The sequence below is a fragment of the Vombatus ursinus genome, unplaced genomic scaffold (genome assembly GCF_900497805.2).
Source record: "Vombatus ursinus unplaced genomic scaffold, bare-nosed wombat genome assembly UNPS02014781.1, whole genome shotgun sequence".
Lineage (NCBI taxonomy): Eukaryota > Metazoa > Chordata > Mammalia > Diprotodontia > Vombatidae > Vombatus > Vombatus ursinus.
In genome coordinates, this window is record NW_020954559.1 from 34,675,369 (window position 1) to 34,701,145 (window position 25,777).

The 25,777-nt window shown below is 37.6% G+C and overlaps 1 protein-coding gene across 2 annotated transcripts in view; it reads left to right on the forward strand.

Annotated features, from left to right (window-relative positions):
* Positions 1-25,777, forward strand: part of LOC114046112 (collagen alpha-2(IV) chain-like) — a 287,529-nt gene that overhangs the window by 259,894 nt on the left and 1,858 nt on the right. For both annotated transcript variants that reach the window (XM_027866367.1, XM_027866368.1), the window contains exons 40-47: positions 1,897-2,022; positions 7,977-8,093; positions 8,739-8,900; positions 12,080-12,178; positions 13,191-13,337; positions 13,507-13,623; positions 13,749-13,940; positions 15,839-16,125. In XM_027866367.1, coding sequence (XP_027722168.1) covers positions 1,897-2,022; positions 7,977-8,093; positions 8,739-8,900; positions 12,080-12,178; positions 13,191-13,337; positions 13,507-13,623; positions 13,749-13,940; positions 15,839-16,125 — 1,247 coding nt within the window. The remainder of the gene's footprint in view (positions 1-1,896; positions 2,023-7,976; positions 8,094-8,738; positions 8,901-12,079; positions 12,179-13,190; positions 13,338-13,506; positions 13,624-13,748; positions 13,941-15,838; positions 16,126-25,777) is intronic.

The following is a 25,777-nucleotide window of genomic DNA, read 5'->3' on the forward strand; positions in this document are numbered from 1 at the left end:
ATCTCATTATACATGTACATGGTAGTAGTAGAGTTAGTCTGAGAATTCTACTGAAAATTTTACAAGAACTCTGTTTGGGATTATATTTTTTTTTTTTGGATATAGGTGTTTGGCTGCATTGAAATATGTAGAGTAATTGTCATCACTGAGTGGGTTAATGTTTGTAGGCATGAGCTGTAATGCCTTTTCTTAGCTTTTAGAAACTGGGACTTCTAGAGACCTTAGAACTAGCCCTTCTATCTAGAGATTATGTTAAATAAGCCTATCAGCCTCAGCATTCTAAAGATATTCAGTGACTTGGGTAGCAAAGACCAGGCCTTCTCTGTGTTCGTTTCATGAGGAGTCTTTGGGAAAAAAGAAAAACAAATTTTTTTTTAAATAGTATCTTTATGTTCATTTTTATGTTTTTGTACAGTGCAACTGTCAAAAAAAAATTGACTTCTTCCAAAATTGACTATATTTTTAAAAGGAGCATGTAATAAACAGTTGGTGTCTAATCTGTCCTCAGGCATTGAGACATTAAAGGGTCTTTAAGAGCCAGGACTCAAAAAACACAACTGCTTTTCATAGCACTCTTTTGCTACATTTTTAAAAGTATCAGTGCATATTTATTACAAAAAATGATGCAAAGTCCCATTGTTTCTAAAGGCAGCTATAATAGAATAAAATTTGCATCATGTTAGTTCCTTCTGGGACACCACAATGCTGTTCCTTGTGTTGTATTTATTCCTAGAAAGGGAGTCATTTCTTATACCATGGAATGCTGCCATCCACCATCACTCTCCTTGAGAAATTATTCTTGCTAAAATTTCTGCATGATGCAGTATTGGAAGACTGAGGAGATTCTTGGAAAAAACTTTCCTCATTTGGAAATTTAATTTATTTTCTAATTGCCATCCTTTACCTTTCCATTTGTTGGCTAATGTTACTGCAACAAAAATATGTGGGGCTAGACACAAGAGCATATTTCTAAATAGCATTTCAATTACAGGTCACAAAGTCAGGAACAACTGATATTAGATAGTCACAAGGTGACTCCAATTTGTACTGATAAGATTTCAAGTAATATTTTATTTTCACTGCATGTATTATTAACAATAATATAATAAATATAAATAATTAATATATGATACATAACATATTTGTTATACAAATATGTATAATTTATAAATAAATACTTTAACAAATAAATATAATTTCTATATTTTAATTTTATATAATTTACATATAGATAATAATATTTAATAAATATTTTATTGATGAGCTGTACTGATAAGGTTTTAAATAATATTTTATTTTCTCTTTATTTTTAATAATAATAACTGGGGCATTTATGAAGCAAAGTGCTTTACATATGTAAAATTGCATCTGATCTTCACAACAATCCTTTGAGATAAGCACAAGCATTACTATTCCCACTTCAGAGATATGGAAATTGAGGCTCAAAGAAGCTAGTAACTTGCCTGTGGGTCATTTAAATACTAAGTGAAAGTGGGTGGAATTCAACCCCATGTTTCTTCTGACTCCAACTCCTGATTTCCTTCTATTGTGTCATACTACCCCTATTTATAAGAATACTGAGGAAAAGCTGGTAACTGAGTATGGTGGAAAGAAAAGTAGAACATGAATTCTAGGTTTAGGGTGAGAACTACCTTCTAGTCCTGACTGCCAGTAAGTTACTGTGTGATTTTGGACCATGTCAATCCCTTGGGTTTTAATTTCTTCAAATACAAAACTAAGAGGCTGAGCTGATTCAAAATTTACTAACCTTAGACATCATTATGTTCCTCTGCTTTTAACTGCATTACATAGTCTTGGTTTTACTTGATTTAAGAAAATTAATATTTTATACCTACGATGCATTAACATCTGGTTTCTATTTCAACCCCACAATAGGTGCAGATGGCTATGGGAATCTTGGCTTCCCTGGTCCTTTTGGTGACAAAGGAGAGAGAGGAGAGCCTAACACAATTCCAGGTCCCCTGGGAGCACCAGGGCAGAAAGGAGAGAGGGGAACCCTAGGTGAGAAATTGAACTTGCCAAAAGATGTATTGTCCCTGATGATAACCTGAATTCAAGAGAAGAAGCCCATGTGCCTTTCTGTGTAAACAGAGAGCTGAATAGATATAAGCCAAAGGAGAGCTCTGGGAAAGTGCTAATTACTCAGTTTCAGGATACTCCATGCAAATGTCCTATCACATCTTCTGAACTAAGCCTGATTTAGGATGGATTTCATATATGGATAGAAGATTGATCAGGGAAGCTTAATAGGAGTCCTGGCAATTGAGTGAGAAAAGTTTACACGTGCACCAATACCTATTTATAAACTCTTCGTGACCACTAACTAGATCCTTTGTGGGAGCTAGGTAAGTTGACTCAAGGATAAGAGAAGACAAGATGTTAGATTGCTGTCTTTAGGTATTTGAAGAGTTGTAATAGAACAGTATGGTTGGAATTATTGTGCAGGGACCCAGAGGATAGAACTGGAACCAATTTTTAGAAGCTACAAGAAGGCAGTCTACCTCAGTCTTTTGAATAATTAGAGCAGTCACCAAATGAAATCGGCTACTTCAGGATTTAAGGCTTTCCATAAAAAGGCTAACTCTTCCAACTCTAAGATTCTATGATTTTAGATATTCCCTAATATTCTACCAGGGGGTAAAGTGCCAGGCCTGGAGTCAGTAAAACTCATCTTCCTGAGTTCAAATCTGGCCCCAGATGCTTACTAGCTGTATAACCCTTGATAAGTCACTTAACCTTGTTTGTCTCAATTTTCTCATCTGTAAAATGATCTGGAGAAAGAAATGGGAAACCACTCCAATATCTTGGCCAAGAAAACCCCAAACAAAGAATCAAACATGACTGAAAACAACTGAACAACAACAAAAGTGTTCCACCAAACATTTTCTTTCTGAACTTTCAAATGTCTAATACATGCCTGTAGCCCCTGTACTTGCAGTCATTAACCTATCAAGCATTTATATGTATATGCATACATACATATATATACACACATATACACACATACACATATATATATGTATTTGTTGTTACCTGCTATTTAATGAAAGTAGCAAATAAGTAGAGCCAATGACTGACCTGGTTTCTTAAAACATCAAGTAAATCAGGCTCTCTAAGGTGGGTTTCCTCTTCTCCTCCACCCCACCCCCAAATCCTCTTAATTGTTTAGTTTATAGAACCAAATGGCCCAGTTAACATCAGCAAAGATGGTCTCTTTAAACATATGTAAAGTTTACATTAATCTACATGTGACACTCATATTTACTATTCAGATATTTACCAGCTGTGTGACCTTGGGCAAGTCACTTAACCCTCTTTGCCTCAGTTTTCTCATCTGTGAAATGAGCTGGAGAAGGAAACAGCAAACCATTCCAGTATCTTTGCCAAGAAAACCCCAAAAGGGGTCACAAAGAGTTGGACATGACTGAAAAACGACTAAACAACAGCAAAAGATTATGGAACTGTTGTGAATCTGATTTCCACTCACTCCATCAAGCCTTTTACATTGACATACTTCGTTTCTGGTGTTTTATTACTAAGTGTAACATCATCCAGTGCTTTTACTTAAATTTAAACAAATTCAGTTGATAGTTAAGATTTGGAGTTTTCCAAGTGGCTTCTTATTAGATTAGCCCTAAATTCACAGCATCACCGATCTGAGAAGAAAAGGACTTCTGAGGCCATTTAATCCAATCCGAAACCCCCATTTTACAGATGAGGAAACTGAGGCCCAAGAAGGTTCAGTAAATTCCCAAGGTCACACCGGTAGAAATTCTCAGATATGGGATTTGAACCCACATTCTCTGACTTCACAACATCATGCTACATTCCCATTCAACATTCAGTTTCTTCTTACTGAAAATATGTTAGATATTTCATTAATGTCTGGCCCCCTTTTGGTTATTGCATGGGATTTTCAATGTAATCTAACTATCCATTGTCCAGCTTTTCTTATTTCCATAGTTATGAAGATCAGTAGGAGGATTCTTGAGAAAATGCCCTTGTTTTCCTATTAATTCCAACCAAATGATTCATAATTGCTACATACTCTCATTAACAGAGACCTAATAACTATAGTTAATTCTGCTTTTTGTTAAAAAAAAAAAAAGAAGAAGAAGAAGAAGAAGAAGCCAGGAAGGCAAGCAACTAGCATTTTTTAAGCACCAACCAATCTAGAGATGTCATGAGATCCTCTTATTCAAAAGTTTTCCATTATTTTCTAAAGCTTAAAACTCTCCTTTAGTTACTTTATAAGCTCATTGAGGGCAGATACTGTCTTTTTTCTTGTATTTGTATCCCCATTGCTTATCATAATGCCTGACCCATAGTAAGGGCTTAAGAAATGCTTGTTGATTGACTGACTTAGATGTCATTTTTCATCCAGCTGCAGCTGATGGCATTTAATACATTTAGGTTCAATAAATCCAACCACTTGCTGTTCATAATTAATCATATTGAAGAGGTATGGATATTTGTAATCTCCCTCCTATTATGCATTTCCTTCTTCCTGCTCTAAATATACCTGAACAGAAACATTTCCCTGGTACTTTATTTCAAAAGTCTGAATGTCTCTTACTTCTGCTGTGATAGATGTTAGCATGTCATAAAGACAAAAGGGAGAAATATAGCAGACTGCTTTTCAGAGCTCAGAATTCACAATTTCAATTATAGATTCTAGTGTGCTGTGCCAATGTCTTCTCTCCCCATCCCCTACTAATAGGAAGATTATAGTTCAGTTGTTTGTCAGTTGTGTCTGATTCTTCATGACCCCATTTGGGGTTTTCTTGGCAAAGGTGCTAGAGTGGTTTGCTATTTCCTTCTCCAGCTCATTTTACAGATGAGGAAATTGAGGTAAATAAGATTAAGTGACTTGCCCAGGGTCACAGAGCTAGTAAGTGTCTGAGGCCAGATTTGAACTCGGGAAGATGAGTCTTCCTTACTCCAGCCCTGACACTCTATCCACTGCACCACTTAGCTGCCCCTATAGGGAGATATTTTCCTATAATGATGATAATAATAGTAACAACAACAACAGCACTTATGTAATGCTTTAAGGTTTGTGAAGTACTTTACATATGTTAATTCATTTGATTCTCACACAACTCTGAGGTAGGTACTATTCTTACCCTCATTATCAAATGAGATAATATTTGTAAAGCATTTAGCACAGTGCCTGGCACATATGGTAGGTGCTATTCCCTTCCTATTTTACAGATGAGGAAACTGAGACATAGAAAGATTTAATGACTTTCTCAGAATCACACACCTACTAAGTGTCCAAGGCAAGATTTGAACTCACATGTTTCTGACTTAAAACCGCATGCTCTTTCCACCTTACCACCTAGCTGCCTGATCACATATTGTTTGCAAAGTGCTGTATAAATATTATTCCATTTAATCCTCACAAAAACCCAGGGAAATACGGGGTATTATCTGCATTTTATGTTGAGGAAACTGAGGCAAAGAGAGATTAAGTGATTTGCCCAGGATCCCACAACTAGGGAGTGCCTCAGTCCAGATTTGCACTTAGATCTTCCTAATTCCAGGCCTATGTACTATAACATTTGTGTGATATTTTTTGATGTAGTGAGCTGGGTTTTAGGTTAGCCCCTACCCTTAGTCATGGAACCTAAAAGAAAGGGGTAGGAGGTAAGAATGTTGCCATAAAAGGGAGAGAAGCTCAGGAGAAGGAAGAAGAGTCATCTTAAGAGCTTTAATAGATTTCCTTGTTAAAGGGGATCTCTACAATATACCACTCACCCAGTGAATTGCAAGTAACTCAATTCAACTCTATTATCACCTTGATCCAGGATAATAAGGAACAAGGATATAACAAATTCCTTGATTATCCCAAGGTATCATTTTTTTACCCCTTTGTTTCAACTTTCTCCTCCACCAAAAGTTTACCCAGAGCTGTCATCAAGTGTCAAAAAAAAAAAAAAGCTAATCTGAGTTTTATCTCCTTTCCTTAGTGGGCTTTCCAGACTTGAGATGCTAATGAGCTGTGAAAAACCAAGGCCTGACTCCCCTCAGGCCAGGGGTCTGAATAATGATAGTCCTTGAATAAAACAGACTTAACAGTGACCAGGATGAGAAAGTAGGAATGGGGGGTGGTTATGTTCATGAGTAGAGGAAACCCTAACAATGAGATCACATCCAAGGTTGGGGAAAAAATTGGAGGAGAACATGGGTTGTATGTGCATTTCATTTGTATAAATAAGGATGTGGAATGATTTCTCTGTAGGTTAAAAGGCAGGGAGAGGGTTGCAAGTTCTTCTGAAATGAAGCCATAGTATACCCTGCTTCCTCCTGGCCCACTAGAATATCATCATTCATCAACCAGTCCTCAGTGGTTCTAACTGCTTGGTGCATTGTAAAATGGTGATATTATTGATTGAATTCAGCCAACATTTGTTAAGCACATACGCTATGTACAGCATTGTGTTACGTGCTAGAATTTCGAAAATGAAAAATGAAAGTCACTGTCCTCAAGGGACCTTACAGTCTAATGGAGGAATAGTTAATTAATTAGCTAATTAACTCCAATTGGGGGAACACAATACTAAGATATAACAATATATTATTAATAATAATAACACATAATAGGGCACTACATAAGTATGACATCAGGTATAATCCAATAAAATTAAAGAAGTATTCTTGACAAAAAAATTTCAATGGAGGGGATGCCCATCAATTGGGGAATGGCTAAACAAGTTGTGGTATATGATTGTGATGGAATACTATTGTGCTGTAAGAAATGATGAGCAGTTTGATTTTAGAAAAACATGGAAAGATTTGCATGAAATAATGAAGAGTGAAATGAGCAAAACCAAGAGAAATTTGTAGATGGTAACCGCAATATTGTTCAAAGAAGAACTGTGATGTTCTTTGGGTATTATAAATACTCAAATCAATTACAAAGGACCCAGGAAGAAAGATGATATCTACCTCCAGAGAAAGAACTGTTAAATAGAAGTGTACATAGTATGGTTTTACATATGTGTGTGTGTGTGTGTGTATGTGTGTGAATTTCTGTGTTACATTGTGGCTTTCTCTAATGCAGAGTGGGGAGGGAGGGTAATAGTTTAGAACTTAAAATATAACATAGAAATAAATTTAATTTAACTTAAAAAAGAAAATTTCAGAGAGAGAACATATTTTTTTTTTTACTGAATGGGGAATCAAGGAAGTTTTTATGGAGTTGGCAGGGCCTGATCTGGGCCTTGAAGGAAAAGAAGGATTTCAACATGGAGAAAGTATGCTCCAGACATGAGGGGCATCTATATGAAAGCAAAGAAATGGGAGAAACTTGAATAAGATCAGGAATTTTTTGGCTGTGATGTGTAGTATATAAATGGTAGTAGGAAGGATTATGTTTGTTGTTCAGTTGTGTCTGACTCTTTGTGACCCCATTTGAGGTTTTCTTGGCAAAGATACCAGAGTGGTTTGCCATTTCCTTCTCCAGCTCATTTTACAGATGAAGAAACTGAGGCAAACAGGGCTAAGTGGTTTGCTCACAGCTAGTGTGTCTAGGACCTGGATTTGAACTCATGAAGATGATTCTTCCTGATTCTAAGCCCAGTGCTCTATCTACTGTGCCACCCAGCTGACCAAAGTGGGGGAGGATAAACTAGAACCATATTAGGAAATGGCCTTCAATGAGGAGTTTGTATTTTATCCTATAAGCAATAGGGAGCCACTGAAGTTTTTTGAAGAGGGGATTGACATTGTCAGGCCAGTACATTTGTAAGATTATTTTTGGCAGCAATAGTATGATAGCCTCAGTGAGAAGTGATGACAGCCTGAACTAAGGCTGCATTAATAGAGCATTAATGAAGAAAAGGAAGATATGAGAGATGATGTGTGGAGATAGAACTGACAGAACTTAATACATATAATGTGGATTTTTTTCCTATTGTGTTAGAATAGCATACTTTTTTTTTTATCCTCAGGGGAACAAGGTCCTTCCGGTAGCCCAGGAATTCAAGGGTTTCCGGGATTCACCGCACCTTCCAATATCTCTGGGTTACCAGGTGACAAAGGAGCACCAGGTCTATTTGGACTACAAGGTAAGTTATATATTTGTATTTGTGCTTTGAGATTCTTAGGCAGTTGTTAGCCTACCAGTCTGATACAGGTATAAAACTTTCACACATCTTTCATTTTCACACCATCTTCTGACTATTGTCAAAAAAATGTGACTCAAAAAAAACAAACTTGTCATTTCCTTTCTTCCTAACCACACTTACTTTTGAGGACGTGAAGAAGGACCTCTCACCAACCCAAAGTTCATTTAGAGTACAAAAGTCAATCCTTAATCATGTTTTTACAGCGTATTGACTGCCAGCTATTGTGATGGCAATATCACCTGACCTCTTCTGTTATAGTCAACTATTGACTATTTACACCAGGAGCAGACACTTCCCAAAATCATGGACTTTGAAATAGACTACAGAACACTCTTCCAGTAAATCTGTCTTTCCTAATTGTGACTTATCTAGCTTTGTGTTAAAAATTAGTCTGCATTTCCTGAGCAGCTAACCAGCAAGATGTGAATGTGTTAGATAGCAAAAGGAAGTCAACTTGGTATCAAACATTTATCATCGACAAGGCTGTCTTTTGTACTTCTATGACTATGAGTACCTTTGGGTCTCCCAGATCAATAGAGAATATCATTTGTCTATTTCCTCATGTCTAATTGCTGACGTCCACAGGTTACAGAGGACCCCCAGGAGCACCTGGACCATCGTCTTCCCCTGGAATCAAAGGAGAAGTAGGAAGTCCAGGATTTACGGGAGAAAGGGGACCCAAAGGATGGGCAGGAGATCCTGGACCCCAAGGCAGACCTGGAGTATATGGACTCCCAGGAGAAAAAGGTAATTTTCCACAAAACGGATGAATGTCTTATCTATGTAACAAATAAGATTTGGTCATGAATGGAGAAGAAGGGCGGAGAGCAGATGCAGAGAGAGGATTAAACTGGGGTAATTATCATTTAACATTATGAGTGTAAAGATATTTAATTCAACTCAGCAAATAATTATTACGCATTGATTAAGGTCAAGGCACTATTCTGAGCATTGGGATAGCAGATAGGGACTGGACTTGCAATTTTATTGGCATAGAGAGCTGCTGGTAAAGAACTCCCTCTCCCAATGTAGGTGAGCTTCTTCTCTGCAACCTATGGACTTATTTTTTTTCTAAATGAAGCCATAGGTAGAAGTATTATTTCAGTCACATCCAATTCTATGTGACCCCACACAGGGTTTTCTTGGCAAAGATACTAGAGTGGTTTGCCATTTCCTTCTCCAGCTCATTTTACAGATGAAGAAACTGAGGCAAACAGGGTACCCAGGGTCACACAGTTAGTAAGTGTCTGAGGCCAGATTTGAACTTAAGAAGAACTTGAAACTTCTAAAGCATTGAGAGGGTAATTGACTTTGCCCAGGGTTACACAGCTAATCAGTGTCAGAGGCAGGACTAGGTCTTCCTGGCTCTGAGGCCACCCTGCCTCTCAGAACATTGTGCAGTGACAAAAATGAAACATTTCTTGCCCTTCAGGAGCTTGCATTCTCTCTGGGGGTCATTTCATGTATTCACTGATTCATGTGCACAGATAAGCAAACACCAGATAAATGAAAGAGGGACAGAACCCAAACAGCTAAGGGAATTAAAAAAGGGACCCCAAAGGAGGGGACACCTGAGGTGAGCCATGAAGGAAGATGAGAGTTCTAAGAGGCAGAGGTGAGGTGGGAATGCAGTCCAGACGTGGAAGAAGAGATTGTCTACCATGGCACAGGAGTGGGAGATTCAAGGCACTGTTTGGCTGGCGTAGAAGGTACGTGTAGGGGAGTAATGTCAAATCAGTCTAAAAAGGAAGGCAGAAGCCAGACTGTATGGAACTCTAAATGACATCGAGGGGCTTGTATTTTATCTGAGAGGCAACAGAAAGCCATAGAATTCTTGAGTTGAGAAGTAACATAGCCAGACCTGTATTTTAAGAAGGTTGTTTTGGCAACAGTATTGAGAATGGATTGAAGAGGAGACAGATACAAGACCAGCTAGAAGGCTATGACAGTAGTCCCCTGGAGACGTAATGAGGGCTTGTTCTAGGGTAATGGCAATAGGGCTGGAGAGAAGAGAACAGATGTATGAAAACTGTAGAGATAGAATTGACAAGGTTTGGTAACTGATTGGATATGGGAGGTAAGAAAGAAGTCAAGGACTTTTCTGAGGATGCCAAAAGGGGAGACTGGAAGAATATTGGTACTCTCAACAAAAATAGGGATGAAATGGCAGGTTTAAAGAGGAAGATGATGAAATCCATTTTGGACATGAGTATGAGGTGCCTATCGGACATCCAGGTGAAATTTTCCATTGAGTAAATAGTGATGCAGAACTGGGGAGAGCCATAAGGTCTGGGTACATAAATTTGGGAATTATCAGTACAGATGTGACTTGAATGCAAAAGACCTAATGAGATCACTGAGAGGGAGGGAAGAAGCAAACAGGTGCCAGGGCAGTCTTAGGAGACATCTGTGGTTAGGGCAAAGGAGACTGAGAAGGAGCACCAGATATGTAAAGAACACCAGAAGAGAGAAGATTCATGAAAGCAAAGGAGGCAAGGAAGATGAGGGAGGGTGGGTCAGTGTTATCAAAAGCTGAAAAGAGGTCAAGGATGAGAACTGACAAAAAGTCAAAGCTATTGCTAAATGGAATATAGAATGAATAAGAGATCATTGCAAACTTTGGAAAGAGCAGTTTCAGGTTTTGAAAACAAAATTACCTGTGTTTGAAAAGTGAATGGTAATTGAAGGATGTAGAGAGAACAAATGTAAGAGATCTTTTCTCAGAAGTCAGCTCTAAAAAGGAGAAGAGATATAAGAAGATAGCTGGAAGAGATAGCAAGGTTAAATGAAAGTTTTAAAGAATAGAGCAGACAGGCATATTTGGAGAGAGCAGGGAAGGATCCACTAGATAATGAAAAATTAAAGATGAGGGTGGGAGAAGGAATGATTGAAGAGACAAACACCAGGAGGGAATGGTGGGAGGACATGGATGACGTAGAAGGTTTTGGGGGTTTAGAGTAGAATTGAAGAAGGAGATTGCTCATAATCAACTGTCCCTGTTTTCTTAGTCAAGATACTAGTCTCCTGCTGCGAAGGAATGGTGTAGAAGTTTTGAGGAGAAAATAGTTCTGGAATAGATACTGAGGAGAATGTGCTAGAAGGTTATTCAGGGACAAAAAGAAGGTTTGCTGTCCAGCAGCAAGGGTGCAGTTGAGACTACATTACAAAAAATTGTTGTGGATCCATTTGATGTGATTGTATAACTTCCTCCAGCAGCTTTTGAAAGGATCTGAGCAGGAACAGAGAAGGCAAATGGTGGGAGTAATCCAACTTTGGGGTTGGATATGGGCAGCAATCAGTCAAAAGGACAAGTAATTTAAAAAATAGACAACATTGTATAGCTTAACTGATTTAATATAGGGTCCTGATTTTGAAGGATGGAAACTGAGGCCTGGGCAGAGGTGATGGACTGGAAAAAGAGGGAAGAAAAGAGTAACTGGAGGTCACATTGACATAAAAAAATAGACTTGGGAATGGGGCAGCTAGGTGGCAAATTGGATAGAGCACTGGGCTTAGAATCATAAACTCATCTTCGTGAGTTCAAATCTGAATTCAGACACTTACTACCTGTGTGACTCTAGGCAAGTCACTTAACCCTGTTTATCTCAGTTCATTCATAAAATGAGCTGAAGAAGGAAATGGCAAACCACTCTAGTATCTTTGTCAAGAAAATCCCAAATAGGGTCATGAAGAATCAGACACGACTGAAACAACTAAACAACAACAACAAGGAGTGGGGCAGAGGTGGGGATGGAAAGATAGGAGGTTGTGACCCAGTAGAGGAATTTCAGAATTCTGGCTTACGGAGGGAGAATTGATAGTGAGATCAAAAGCATGGCCATACTATGTCCCTGAGATGGGAAAATGTCGGTTGGGGGAGTTGAGATCAAACATATATAACATAAATGTGCCATTTATATTTGAAGGACCTAAAGGACAGCAAGGACTCATGGGATACCATGGGATAACAGGAAATATTGGTGACAGAGGCCCCAAGGGACCCAAAGGAGACAGAGGATTCCCTGGTAAGTATGTGTCTTCAGGGCTACAACCGATAATTTCTCCAGGGACACTGAAAATGGCAGCAGAGGCCTAAGTCTCTATGTGAGTTTACTCTCTGAGGACCTACAGGGGAAAATAAATAATTTAAGGCATCCCTGTGTATCTGCTGAGTTCTCAATTGTTCCTCATTTCAATTCAACAAGATTTATTGAATGCTTACAGTGTGCCAGGCGATGTAGATAATGGAAATACAAAGATCCCCCCCCAAAAAAAGGAAGTCCCTGCCTTCAGAGAATTTACATTCTTTTGTGGGGAGACAACAAGTACACTTATAAACATATGCAAAATATTTACAGAACAAATATGATGTGATTTAGATGGTGGGTGGTACTGAGGAAGACCAGAGAAGGCCTCCTAATATAGAAGTCTGCAAACCAAGAATCTGTTTTTGGCCTTGCTATTCCGACCACCAATGGAGATAGCTATAAAAGGAAATTAATAATACCTCATCCTGAAATAACCAAATATTAATACTATAGAGGAGATCACATTTGGACTCCACTTTAGAGTCATTTATAGTTCATAGGCACTTAATGAAGATTTGATTGAAAATAAAAGGAAGCAGAGGTGAAACTGTTGAAATTAATTGCTGTAGATAAAAGCATGCTATTATTACCTCTGGGAATCTGATTAACAACACAAGTGAGACTTGCCCAGTCTTTGCTTAAGAAGCCATTTCCCTTTAACTGTGCATTCTTAAACATAACACAATTAGTACTTTGATATGTAGTAATACTATTCTCTCACTCTGCGAAGAAAAGTCCTGATGATATCTGATAGAGGTTCACGTATTCTGTTTGCCAAGTTCTTGCTCAGATAAAGAGAGTTCTTATCTGTCTGGTTCTCAAAAGGTCATGTTTTTCCAAGTACAGCTTTGAGATCTGCTTTTGGCAACTTCCAGTAAACACAGGCTAGGGTTTAGATCAATAGCTAATTTTTCTTATATATGTTGGTATCATTTCCCCCCCTTCCTAGGCACTCCTGGTGCTATAGGATCTCCTGGGATTCCAGGAGTCCCCCTGAAGATTGCCACAGAACCTGGAGTGGCAGGTCCCCACGGAAGGAGTGGGCCCCCTGGAATACAAGGAGAGATGGGTCCCCAGGGCCCTCCAGGTGATCCAGGTAGGATCATGAACTAGAATTGAACTATGGGGGCATGAGGGAAAATCAGGGATGAAATGTTTGTCTTTTTAAAATTCATTTCTATGAGGACTTCACACGCATTACATACCTAGCGTAGTAATTTGTTTTCCATTGATTATTACTGATACTAAACTTGGTGGCTATCCAGGTTTACGAGGACTACCTGGAAAACCAGGACCCCAAGGAAGAGGTGGTATATCGGCCCTTCCAGGATTCAGAGGTGACCAAGGTCCCATGGGTCATCAAGGACCAGTAGGCCAAGAAGGTAAGCAATGAATATGCTTCAAGCATCCCAGAAGATGACATGATTGTTTCTCCCTTATCGACCTTGATCAATTTTGTTTTCAAAAAGTCACTATGCAAATGGACTGATTTATTCTTGGTTTCCAGGTGAACCAGGAAGACCAGGAAGTCCTGGGCTACCTGGCATGCCAGGCCGCAGTGTTAGCATTGGTTATCTCCTGGTGAAACACAGCCAGACTGATCAAGAGCCTATGTGTCCAGTTGGAATGAATAAACTCTGGAGTGGGTACAGTTTACTGTACTTTGAAGGCCAGGAAAAAGCACACAACCAAGACCTTGGTAGGTAGAGTTTGAACCTATCCAGTCTCCATTTTTCTGTAATGTTTCTTCAAAGTCTTTATGAGGTCTGTTCAATTATTTGGCACTGGAAGGGCTACAAGTCAGAGACTGAATGAGGTCTTTCATCACTTGTCAGTTATCTTCCACTGAATCATGGGTGATTACAAATATTTGTAGGTCAAGATAATAATTAATAATGATAATATAAAATTAAACTAAAACAATAAATAAGATAACTGATCATGAAAATAATTAAATCTTTCAAACATCCTAAATTTCATAACAATAATAATGGGGCATAAAATAATTCCCTGCCCTTTTAATACCAAGGTCATCTTCTATGGGTCCATCAGTGGCCTAGTGGCCCCTCTATGCCCTTCTTAACCTTTGATGTTTCCCATTTACATTTTTTCATCTTCTCAAATTTTGGTCCATGTACCACAAATGAGCCATGAGTAATAGAAATAGTTTTCAGTGCCACAGATATCCCCAGGGGGAATTGACTCTGCCCTTTGTGTAAGGCATTCCTGACTTCAGGAATAAGAAAAGAAGACTATACATTGTCACTAGGGGGTGGCCTTCTTTCTTGGTTGACTGTCCTGCTACATAAAGCTAAGAGAACTTGATTTGGACAGGAATGACCAGCTTCCCTAAACACAAAGGAAGACCTATCAAGTATAATTGAAGCTGTCAGGAAGTGCCAGTCTGGCAGGCCAGCTCAGCTGCATGTCCTGACTTCCCCCAGTAGCAAATAGCCTCTTTGAGGGCAGTGACTTTTGTTTTTGTTTTTGTAAAACTGGCACCTAGCACAGGGCCTGGCATATAGTAGGTGCTTAATCAATGCCTGCTGATTGTTCCAGTTGCCCCTCCTTTTCCATGGACGTGGCTTAGTAGGCTGCAGAAGAGTGTGTTAGCTAAATCAGCTTACCTAAAATAATAAACAAAGGCCTTTAGCCAGTCAGGCCAATTGGAATTGCAGAACTAAAAAAATGAATTGAATCCTATTACAAGAGTTACAGTAAGTAAAATGTTATACAAAGGCACAGTAACTTTTCATTTCAAGGACTGCTGTTAACCATCCTAGTGGTATGGTGTGCTCAGCTTGGGTCTCACACATTGTGCCAGTGATCCTTCAGAGGGGCACCTTAGCACAGCACAGTGCCTGGCACATAGGAAGATGTGTTTATTGACTCACTAAATGACCTTGATGATCTTCCTTCTTACTCCATCCTTGTTCTCTATCATTCAGTGTCCATTCTGCCTAAGCAGTAGGACAGGGTCTCTCCTAAACAACCTTATGAATAAGCACTTTCCCTAAGACTACTTGGAAAATAGGCAGCAGACCCAATGAATAAGGCAGTAGGTATACCATGGATCATTTTTTTTAAAAAATCTGTTTCTGCTCTGTTGTTTGGAGTTTTCATATATGCTTGCCAGGGAACTATTTTCATTTCTTGTTTTTTGGCTAGGCAATGGGGTTAAGTGATTTGCCCAGGGTCACACAGCTAGTAAGTGTTATGTGTCTGAGGCCAGATTTGAACTCAGGTCCTCCTGAATTCAGGGCCAGTGCTCTATCCACTGTGCCACCTAGCTGCCCCCAGGGAACTATTTTCTATAGGCCTGTTGACATAGGGAGCCAGAGAACAAGATGACATGGTAGGGAAGGATAAATTTTAGCAAGGATAGGTGGAACATACACAGATTTATCATTTAAAGAAGATTGGCAGATAGGAGACGGAATACTTCTTGAAGAGAATTGCAATGTCCTAAACCATGTTTGAAATCTGGAGCAAGGGAGAATAGTAAGCCCTAGCTTCCGTGTATTGTCATGCCTGGGAAGAATTCCTGCTAACCCAGAGCGGGTCGTCTGACCTCTCGGCCCGGCTTTCCTTTGGCAGGGCTGGCTGGCTCATGCTTGGCTCGTTTCAGTACCATGCCTTTCCTGTATTGCAACCCCGGAGATGTCTGCCATTATGCCAGCCGGAATGACAAGTCCTACTGGCTCTCAACAACTGCGCCACTGCCCATGATGCCCGTGGCAGAAGAGGAAATCAAACCCTATATCAGCCGCTGCTCTGTATGTGAAGCCCCCGCCGTGGCCATTGCTGTCCATAGCCAAGATGTCTCCATCCCCCACTGTCCCGCAGGGTGGCGCAGCCTGTGGATTGGCTACTCCTTTCTCATGGTATGTGATGCTTTTACAGGCTTTTTCTTATGTAGGAGAGAAGCAGCCAAGAACTGGCCTGGTAGGCAGCTGTTTGAATGTGGACTTAGGTAAGCATCTGAAAGAGCTGCCTGAATGTTAGGTGGGTTGTTAGGCAAGAGTGTGGTCGAGTGCAGAAATGCAGGATTTGGAATCAGATCTGGGTTTGAGCCTCAATTCCCCTACTTAGAGTAATCTTAAACAAACCATATAAACTTTCTCAATTTTCTCATCTCTAAAATATGAGAATTAGACTAGATAATCCAAAAGGTTTCTTCTTGCTCTAATCTTCTGTGGTTCTGCTAGCTGTGCTCTGTCTTAGCAAATGTGGAACTAGGGGTAATGACCATGAATTGCCAGGAGTTAGATATGAGGACAAATATCCATATGGTCTACTAGGCTTTTAATAATGATTGAGTAAATACAAGAGTAAATACAATTGAGTAAATACAAGTAAATACTTGGAGCTGGCAGAGACCTTAGAAGTCACCTAATCCAACTCCCTTATTTTACAAATGTGGAAACTGAGGCCCAGACAAGTTTAGTGGCCTGCCCACTTAACTATCGCAGGAAAGTAGTGGGAAGATTTGAAACTACCTTCTTTTACTTCAAATCTTGTCCTGTTTCCCCTGTATAACCCTGTATTGGAACAAGTTACACAGGAAGGAGAGCGTACCTTTGGTCACTCCAAACGTTTAATAGTAAGATACAAAAAGGCAGCCCTCAGCTTTGGCTACTTCAGTTTTGATCCTACTTAAAGGGGAGAGAATAGGTTGCTGGAATTTTTTTTAAAAATTTTTTTTTAAGGCAATTGGGGTTAAGCAACTTGCCCAGGGTCACACAGCTAGTAAGTGTCAATTGTTTGGTCTGAGGTTGGATTTGAACTCAGGTCTTCCTGACTCCAGGGCCAGTGCTCTATCCACTGTACCACCTATCTGCCCCTGGAATTTTTTTTGTTCCTAAAATTATATAATTAATCTAACTTATATATATGTTAACTAACATCTATAATATATAAAATTATATAATTATATAACAATACATAAAATATACATAATAATATATAAAATTATATAATTAATCCAAACTAACAGTGAAGGGAGAAACAGATTAGAGGAAAGAAATGTAATCCTCTATTCCTTAGTGCTGACAACCCCAAATCACTTCTATTTGCAAAGAACATAAAATTTGAAGTGGGCCCCAAGCTAATTAAAACTAGATGAGGATGGAGATCTGTTTAGGGAACAAATAAAATAAGTCTTGATACTCTTATGTCACAGATACATTCTGGTTCAGGGTGATTAGTATGCAAAGCTCTGTACAACAGAAGGCAAACTTTCTGCCTCTCAAGGAGCTTATCATTTGATATTAATTTCAAGGAATTCCAAAAACAATTTCTCTTTCATCTGGTGTCAGCCTCCACAATCCCTCTGTGAAACAGGTAAGGAGCAAGTTTTAAATTTTTTTTTTAATTCCCATTTTAAACTTTTAAAATCAAATGAGCTTCCTCCCTTCTGAAAGACTAATTACATATTATCCTAAGAAAGGTCAGAGCAGCCCCTTTTCTCATTAGCAATTACATTTCAAATTAACATCATTAGAACAGATTAATAGGATTTGCACATTTAATCTTCTGCTTACAACATCCCAATAAAGTGAGCTGGACTGAGTGTTCTTTTCTACAAACAACATGGAGTGATAAGACATGGCAGAGATCACAAAGTTCTCTGATAACATGCTGAGGGAGGGGATGGCTGCATGGTATATGAGGTCTGAAATTCCTAAAATTCCCAGAACTCCGGATAAATTGTCTGTCAAACTTCCAGGTGGATAAATTGAGTTTACTGTTTGCTCTATTTGTGTGTGTCTGTGTCTGCCTTTCTTCGTGGTAGGGTCTTAAATACTAAAACTGTCAGTGATTTTGTCTGTACAGTAACTACCCAGTGATCTTTTCTGTCCTTGATCAAAGTACAGTTCATTGTTGCATACTCATGACTCTTGGCATCATAGACTGATGGCAAAACAGAGATGAACCCACAAAGGGAAGATACAGCAGAGACAAATGGCCCTGAAAATGTTGCTCAACTGGATAGTTGCTAGCTAACCAATGCCATGGAATTAAGTTTGGAGGTTTGCTCACTTAACTGTCACGTGGGAGTAGTGGCAGAATTTGAATTCTGGCCCTCTGACTCCAAATCTAGCACTGTTTCCCCTGCATTGTGCAGGGAAATAGAAACAAATGGAAACATACCTTTAAATCCCATTTTTCTCCTTGGTGATTTTGAGCTAAATCTGTATCCATTTGTCAGGTACCACTAGGTACCCTAATCCCCTACACCTTCAGGGGATTCCAAGAACAGAAATTTAAGGAGGATCACCACTCTCCCAAGGCATATCCCAGAGAAGATGTGAAGAAATTCCACTTACTGTATCCAGTGACCATCATGTAGTCACTAAGACACAAGTGTTCTACTTTGCCTTATTCTAGGGCTTAGTAACCTAGGGTCTTTGGACCTCCAAGAGGATCATGAATAAATTTCAGGAGGTCCATGAACTTAGATAAGGAAAAAATACATCTTTATTTCAAAATAATTGATCTTTTTACAATCCTATATAATGTGTGCATTTTAAAACACTCTACTGAGAAGGGGTCTACAGGCTTCACCAGACTGACAAAGGGGTCCAAAGACAAAGGGTTAAGAACTCACTTTAGTGATTTGAGCCAGGCCTATTCAGCTTCTCTAGAAAAGCTAACAATCCTATGGTGGGACCTTCTCAATTTCATGCTGGTCAGCAGACAAAAGACCATTTTACTTTGCTTCCAAGTTCCTGAAACCTGGTATCGACAGCCTTCAAAGTTGGTGGCTATTAAATCGCGTCCTGTCAATAGAAATGAAATGAGATTGAGATCAAGAGACAATAAACTCTTTGAGGACAGGCACTTTTTATCCTCAGCATTTAGCAAAGTGACTGGAATATAGTAGGAGTTTAATAAATGCTTACTGAAAGCAGGATAGTTTTGAAAGTGACGCTAAAATGTATACATATATTTTTTGGTAGGGGGAGGCAATCGGGGTTAAGTGACTTGCCCAAAGTCATACAGCTAGTAGGTGTCAAGTGTCTGAGGCCAGATTTGAACTCGGGTCCTCCTTACTCCAAGGTCAGAGCTCTATCCACTGTGCCACCTAGCTGCCCCTATATAATTTTTGAAAAGCAAGTTGTGTATATTTCATGGTTTCATAAACTACAATCCTCTTTTCCTGTTCTACCTTATATATGGGAATGTTCCTTTTTTTTTTTAGTATTCATTAAATTCAGAAAAAAAAATTCATTAAATTTCATTAAATTGGGGGGGAGTATTTTTTAAAGTTTGTTGATTGAAAAAGAGTAATACAGCAAAACAAGACCCTTTGTAAAGTTACATTTGAGGGACAGAAATAGCCCCCAGCCTTCCAAGCTAATTATGTCATTTCAAGATTTTACAGAAAACCAAATGAGGCAATAAATGTGTCATATATCAATACATCAATATTTTATAAGTCCTATTTAAATGTCAACTGTTATTACAATTATGCTGCTCTACCCATGGTATATTTGAATGCAATCAGAAGAAGCCAGTTTTTGAAGTTTTACTGTAACACCTAAAATTACTTTAGGGTCTAGGTCCTTCCCTGCTCTGAGATTCATGGTACTTTACAAACATTTCTTTAACCTTACAACATTCTTTTGGCATAGATTATTATTCGGGAATTTGTAGATTTATGTCTACTATCCTTATTCCAAAGAGATGAAAGTTTGTATGTAGACTTTTAAACTATACTGCTAAATATTAGAAACAGAAATACTAGAAAGTTACTAGTCTATTATTTATATGCACATAGTGACAAACAATTCAGCAAAACTAACTAATGTGTCAAAAAATCTGACATTATGTGCACAGTATTCTGAGCCCAGAATCCATCTCCTCTGTAAAAAGGCAAGTGAGACTCCTTTGGTATGATTTGTTTTTATAATTCTCATTATTGCCAGAATTCTCTAAAAAAAAAAAGATGGCATTGATTTGTGGTTCCACCAAAAACATAATAGAAAACCTATTTCCTAGCTATCTTGCTAATATTGAATTTTATCATTTTAAGCTTTTTTTCCAATATTCATACAGTGGTGCCTAAAAGTGCTTTATATTTCATTTATCAGATTATTATAGTTTAAATACATTTTAAAATAATTAACAATTTCCTGTTTTTAAAATTGTTTATATCCTTAAACAATGAGTATTATTTTTCTAAACTTGTATCAATCAATAAAACACTTAATCAATAAACATAAGCACCTACTGTGTACCAGGAACTGTGCTAAACACTGGAGATACAGAAAGAGGCAGAAGATAGTCCCTACTATCAAGAAGCTTGTGATAGATTCAGAATGCTTAAGGTTAATACTACCTAACTTCTCTGGGCATCAACTTCTCCATAAAATGCTAAATCAGAGGGCATTTAAACTTCTTGTGTCATGAACCACTTGGACTTGTAGCAAACCTATGGGCCCCTTCTCAGAACATTTTTTGTTTCAGTTTATTATTTATTTAGTTTTGCATTGATTTTTCAAAAATTTTAAGTTCCAGATTCTCTCACTCCCTTAGTTCCTGCCCTACCCATTGAGAGGGCAAGCAGTTTATCAGTTATACATGTGAAGCCATGCAAAACATTTCCATATTAGCCATGTTGCCAAAAAGGAAAAGAAAGAAAGCAAGAAAAATAAAGAAAGTGAAAAAAGTGTAGTTCAATCTATACTCAGAGTTCATTGGTTCTCTTTGTGGAGGTGGATAGCATTTTTTATTATGGTTCCTTTGGAATTGTCTTGGATCATTGTATTAATAGAAGTAGCTAAGTCTTTCACAGTTGATCATCATTAAAATATTGCTGTTACTCTGTACAATCTTCTCCTGGTTCTGCTCACTTCACCTTGCATCAGTTCATGTGAGTCTTGTTTTTTTTCTGAAATCATCCATCTCATCATAAGCACGATAGTAAAATACTGTTTTTAGGTGCATAAAATAACATACATGGGATTACAAAAGAAACCAATTATATGGAAATAAAGATGTAGGTTTTCCCCATCAAAATTCAAGGACCTCATGAAATCTATCCATTGACTTCCTGGTAGACTAAGACTCCCTACACTAAATGATTTCTAAGGTCTCTGTGATCCCTTGATATCTTACAACAAATAGATGATGAATTTGAAGAATGCCAAACATTATCTGAATGTTCACTATTAATTGACCCTTGAAGTATTTTCAAAGGTGGAGGAAGATGGGTAATTCATGAGTTCATAGATTTAGAGCTGGGAGAGATATTGAAGGTCATGTAGCCCAACTCCTACATTTTAAAATGAGGAAAAATGAAGTCCAACCAAAGTTTAACAAATGACCTGCCTAAAGTCTCAAAGATAGTCAATAGTACAGCTTAAGAGTTGAATTCACATCCTCTGACTCTTAATCCAGCATTCTTCCCACTATACCTCCTCTCATTTATTGGCCTGTATCATTTCTCTCTCTGTTTAAGTCATTTATTTCCTGTTTTGTATTTCATATCTTTATAGATTCTCATCTATTTAAGTTTTCAAGTTGGCGTGAAATTGTACATAGTCATTTCTGATCATTTTCTTAGTTTTGTATTTATTGTGACATTTCCTTATTAATTTCTAATTTTGGTCATTTTAGTTTTCTCTTTCTCTTCCTTAATCAAACTTAATCAATACTTGCTGGTATTTTTAACACCTTTTCCCCTTATGTCCTTTGTTCTTTTATAATCCGTGTTATTAATGTATTGCTTTGTTCCTGATCGCTCTAAATGAAGACTCAACTCCTTGGGTTTCTCTTATTCTTTCTTGTCAATACTGGTATTCAAGAACTACAAATTTAAATCTGAGTGCTGCTTAGGATACATACAATGGCATTTTTCATATTTTCAAACAGCATAACATTTATGTTGTTTTCTTGGAGGTAGTCTTTTTTTATCATTTCTTCTACAACCCCAGTAATAATTTAATAATTTTCATATAGACCTGCATTTATTTTGCCTTATTCTTTACATCTAGCATCATGCTTTTGTCTAAAAGTTTCTGGCTTTCTAAATTTAGCTAGGATTTTTCTAGATAGTCAGTCAGTAAGCATTTGTTAGACACCTCCTTTGTGCCAGGCACCTTGCTAAGTGCTAGGGATGTAAAAAAAGGCAAAAGATAGTCCCTGCCCTCAAGGAGCTCACAATCTAATGGGGGAGACAAGAAGCAAACTATTATGTGCAGGTTATATAAAATATAAATTGGAAATAATAAAGAGAGGAAAGGACTAGCATTAAGAGAGATTGGAAAAGGCTTCCTATAAAAGGTGAGATTTTAGCTTGACATTGAAGGAAGCCAGGGATGACAGGAGGTGAAAAAGAGGAGGGAGGACATTACATGCATAGGAGACAGCCAGAGAAAATGCCAGGAACTTCTCTATGACTGAGAATGTTTGACAATTAATTCAGCAATTAAATTAAATCAAGTGCCTACTCTGCAGAGCACTATGTTAGATGCTAAGAGAGAGAAACAGTTTAGATAGGGATGTATAAATACATACATTATGGTCACTTTTTCCAAATATTGCATGTATATTTGGGAAAATATACATTTCTACATTTACCATTAAATTTTCTCTGCATTAAACCCATTTTGTTCAATACTATTCAAATCTAGAAATTCTTACTTATCTTGTGTTAAATTCTTAGTATGGTATTGAATGTCTTACTATTATTATTTCTATTTTTCTTGCAATACTGTGAACTTTTTCCCTTTATAAATTTAATTGCTACATTATTGGTACATATGTATATTCAAAATTGATAAACTAATTTTCAGTCATGCCTTTAGCAAATTACAATTTTCTTGTTTACCTCTTATAATACTCTTTGGTTTGAATTAGACTTTGTCTAATATCGTCACTGAAACTACAGATTTCAGCTAATCCTAGCATAATAAATTTTAGTCTAACTTTTGTTTAAATCTATGCCTATATGTTAACATTAAATGCTTTCTGTGAATAACATTTATTTTTAATTCAGTCCATAATCTTTTTAAACATTTTTATAGATGGGGGAGGGTCAGTCAATTTATATTTAATCAGAATCATCTGTATCACATAGTAACAACAATAATAATAGCTAGCATTTAAATAGAGCTCTAAGGTTTAAAGGTACTTTGCATGTGTTATTTCTTTTTATCCTCACAACAATCCTGTGAAGTAGGTACTATTATTTTTATTAATTAACATTCACTTTTTTATTTTGCCTTCCAAACTCCCTCCCTCCTTCCAGCCTCTCCCCAACCCATTAGGTCGGAGCTATAGTTATCCCCATTTTTGCTGTTGAAGAAACTGAGGCACAGAGAAGTTATCCTTAATTTATCCATAGTCCCTCAACTATTCGAATGCCTAAGGCAGAATCTGAACTCAGTTCTTCCTAACTCCAAGTCCAGCATTCTAGCCACTATACCACCTAGCAACAAACATCCTCTATAGAACTTCCTACATTCTTTACCCAGTTGGTGTTAATATACTCTGTGTTCCAAATATTTGAAGCAAAAAGAATCAAAAATGGGGTAAGATACTAATGAAGAAACTAGAACCAGGTGGGTCTGGCCTAGAAGCATTCTGAGAAGAATCCTCAATTTAGAGCTGCAAGTTGCATCTAGGTCAACCTAACATTTTACAAAGGAGGAAGCTGAGATTCAGAAAGTGACATGATTTTCCCAAGCTTACAAAGCACTAAATAAATAGCAGAGGCAGAACTGAAACCCGAGTCTCTAGGCACCAAATACAAGGCATCTTTCTACTATCTAGGAGAAGAAGAGAATCTTGAATTGTGATCTTCTCTCAAAATTACTTTGTGGAGAATATTAAAATATATGTATTGTTATTGTTGTTATCACTATTAAGCTCAGGCCACCACATGCCTAGATGAGGTTAGAAATTTTTAAAGGATCATCTCAAATTATAATCATTTTTTTAAGAAAATAGTAGATTTCTTGAGAAACTTTAGACCAATGAACCAGGAATTTTGACTCCTGTGAGAAGTACATTATGGGAAAGACTTAATGTCCATAGCAGCGGAGTTTAGAGGTCCTGAATGGTATGCTGCAATTCTATAAAAAAACCAATCTTTATATGCCTCCAAAATATTCCTTTACTCTTCTGACATGGCACCTCTAAATGATGGAGGAGTCAGCATCAGAGAAACCTTGGAAGACTTGTATAAACTGATGCAAAGTGAAATGAGCAAAACTGGGATGATAATTTACATTATGACATTACACCTCTATTCCACAGGAGAACAATTTACATAATGATATTATACCTCTATTCCACAGCTACTGAAGGACTATCCGAATGACTACTTTTAGAAATTCTTTCCCAAGTTTCAGAACTTGGCACAGAGTTTTTTACTACTTTTGCTTTCAGATCAGAGTGAAATTTGTAGCTCTTTTTGGAGCAATCAGAATCCATTGTAATGGTTTAAGTGACCATGGGAACAAAAACTTTTTAGGAATTCTTTGAAAAATAGAAATTAAGTTTTATTATGAGTCTCTATCAGAGGATATCACAGCATAGGAGTTAATATCTAAACTGTATAGCCAAAATTTTCATGTTCCATGTTCTGAGAATCTTTCCATAATTCCCAGCTTGCTTGACCAAGATTAATGACAGCTATTTTTAGTCAGTTTTGAGATACAAGAATTTTACTCTCTGATCTCCAATGTATTTGCTTAGGGAAAAAAATTAAGAGACCAGGATTAGATGGTTTCACTATCCTTTCTAACCAGGGATATGCTGGTAAATGTTTAATGCAGCTCTCCAGGGAAAAATAATATACAGGACACACTTTTTTAAAATTTTTATATATTTTTCCCAATTCGATGTAAAAACAATTCTTAACATTCATTTTTTAAATTTTGAGTTCCAGATTCTTTCCCTCACCCTCAGCTCCCCCCTCCTTCAGAAAGCAAGCAATTTGATATAGATTATACATGTTCAGTCATGCAAAACATATTTCCATATTAGCCATGTTGCAAAAGAAAACACAGACAAAAAAAAAGAAAAAGAAAATGAAAAATAGTATGCTTTGATCAGCATTCAGACTCCATCAGTTCTTTCTCTGAAGGTGGATAGCATTTTTCATCATAAGTCCTTCAAAATTGTCTTGGAGCATTGTATTGCTGAGAATAGCTAAGTCATTCACAGCTGATCACAGTATACAATATTGCTATTGCTGTGTATGATGTTCTCCTGGTTCTGTTCAATTCACTTTGCATCATTTCATGTAAGTCTTTTCACGTTTTTCTGAGAGCATCCTGCTCATCATTTCTTATAATACAGTAGCGTTCCTTCACAATCATATACCACAATTTGTTCAGTTATTGCCCTCATAAGCATCCCCTCAATTTCTAAATCTTTGCCACCACACAAAAAAAGCTGCTATAAATGTTTTGGTCCATATACATCCTTTTCCTTTTCTAAAAAATCTCTTTCTGATACAGACCAGTAGTAGTATTTCTAGGTCAAAGGGAACGCACAGTTTTGTAGCCCTTTGGGCATAGT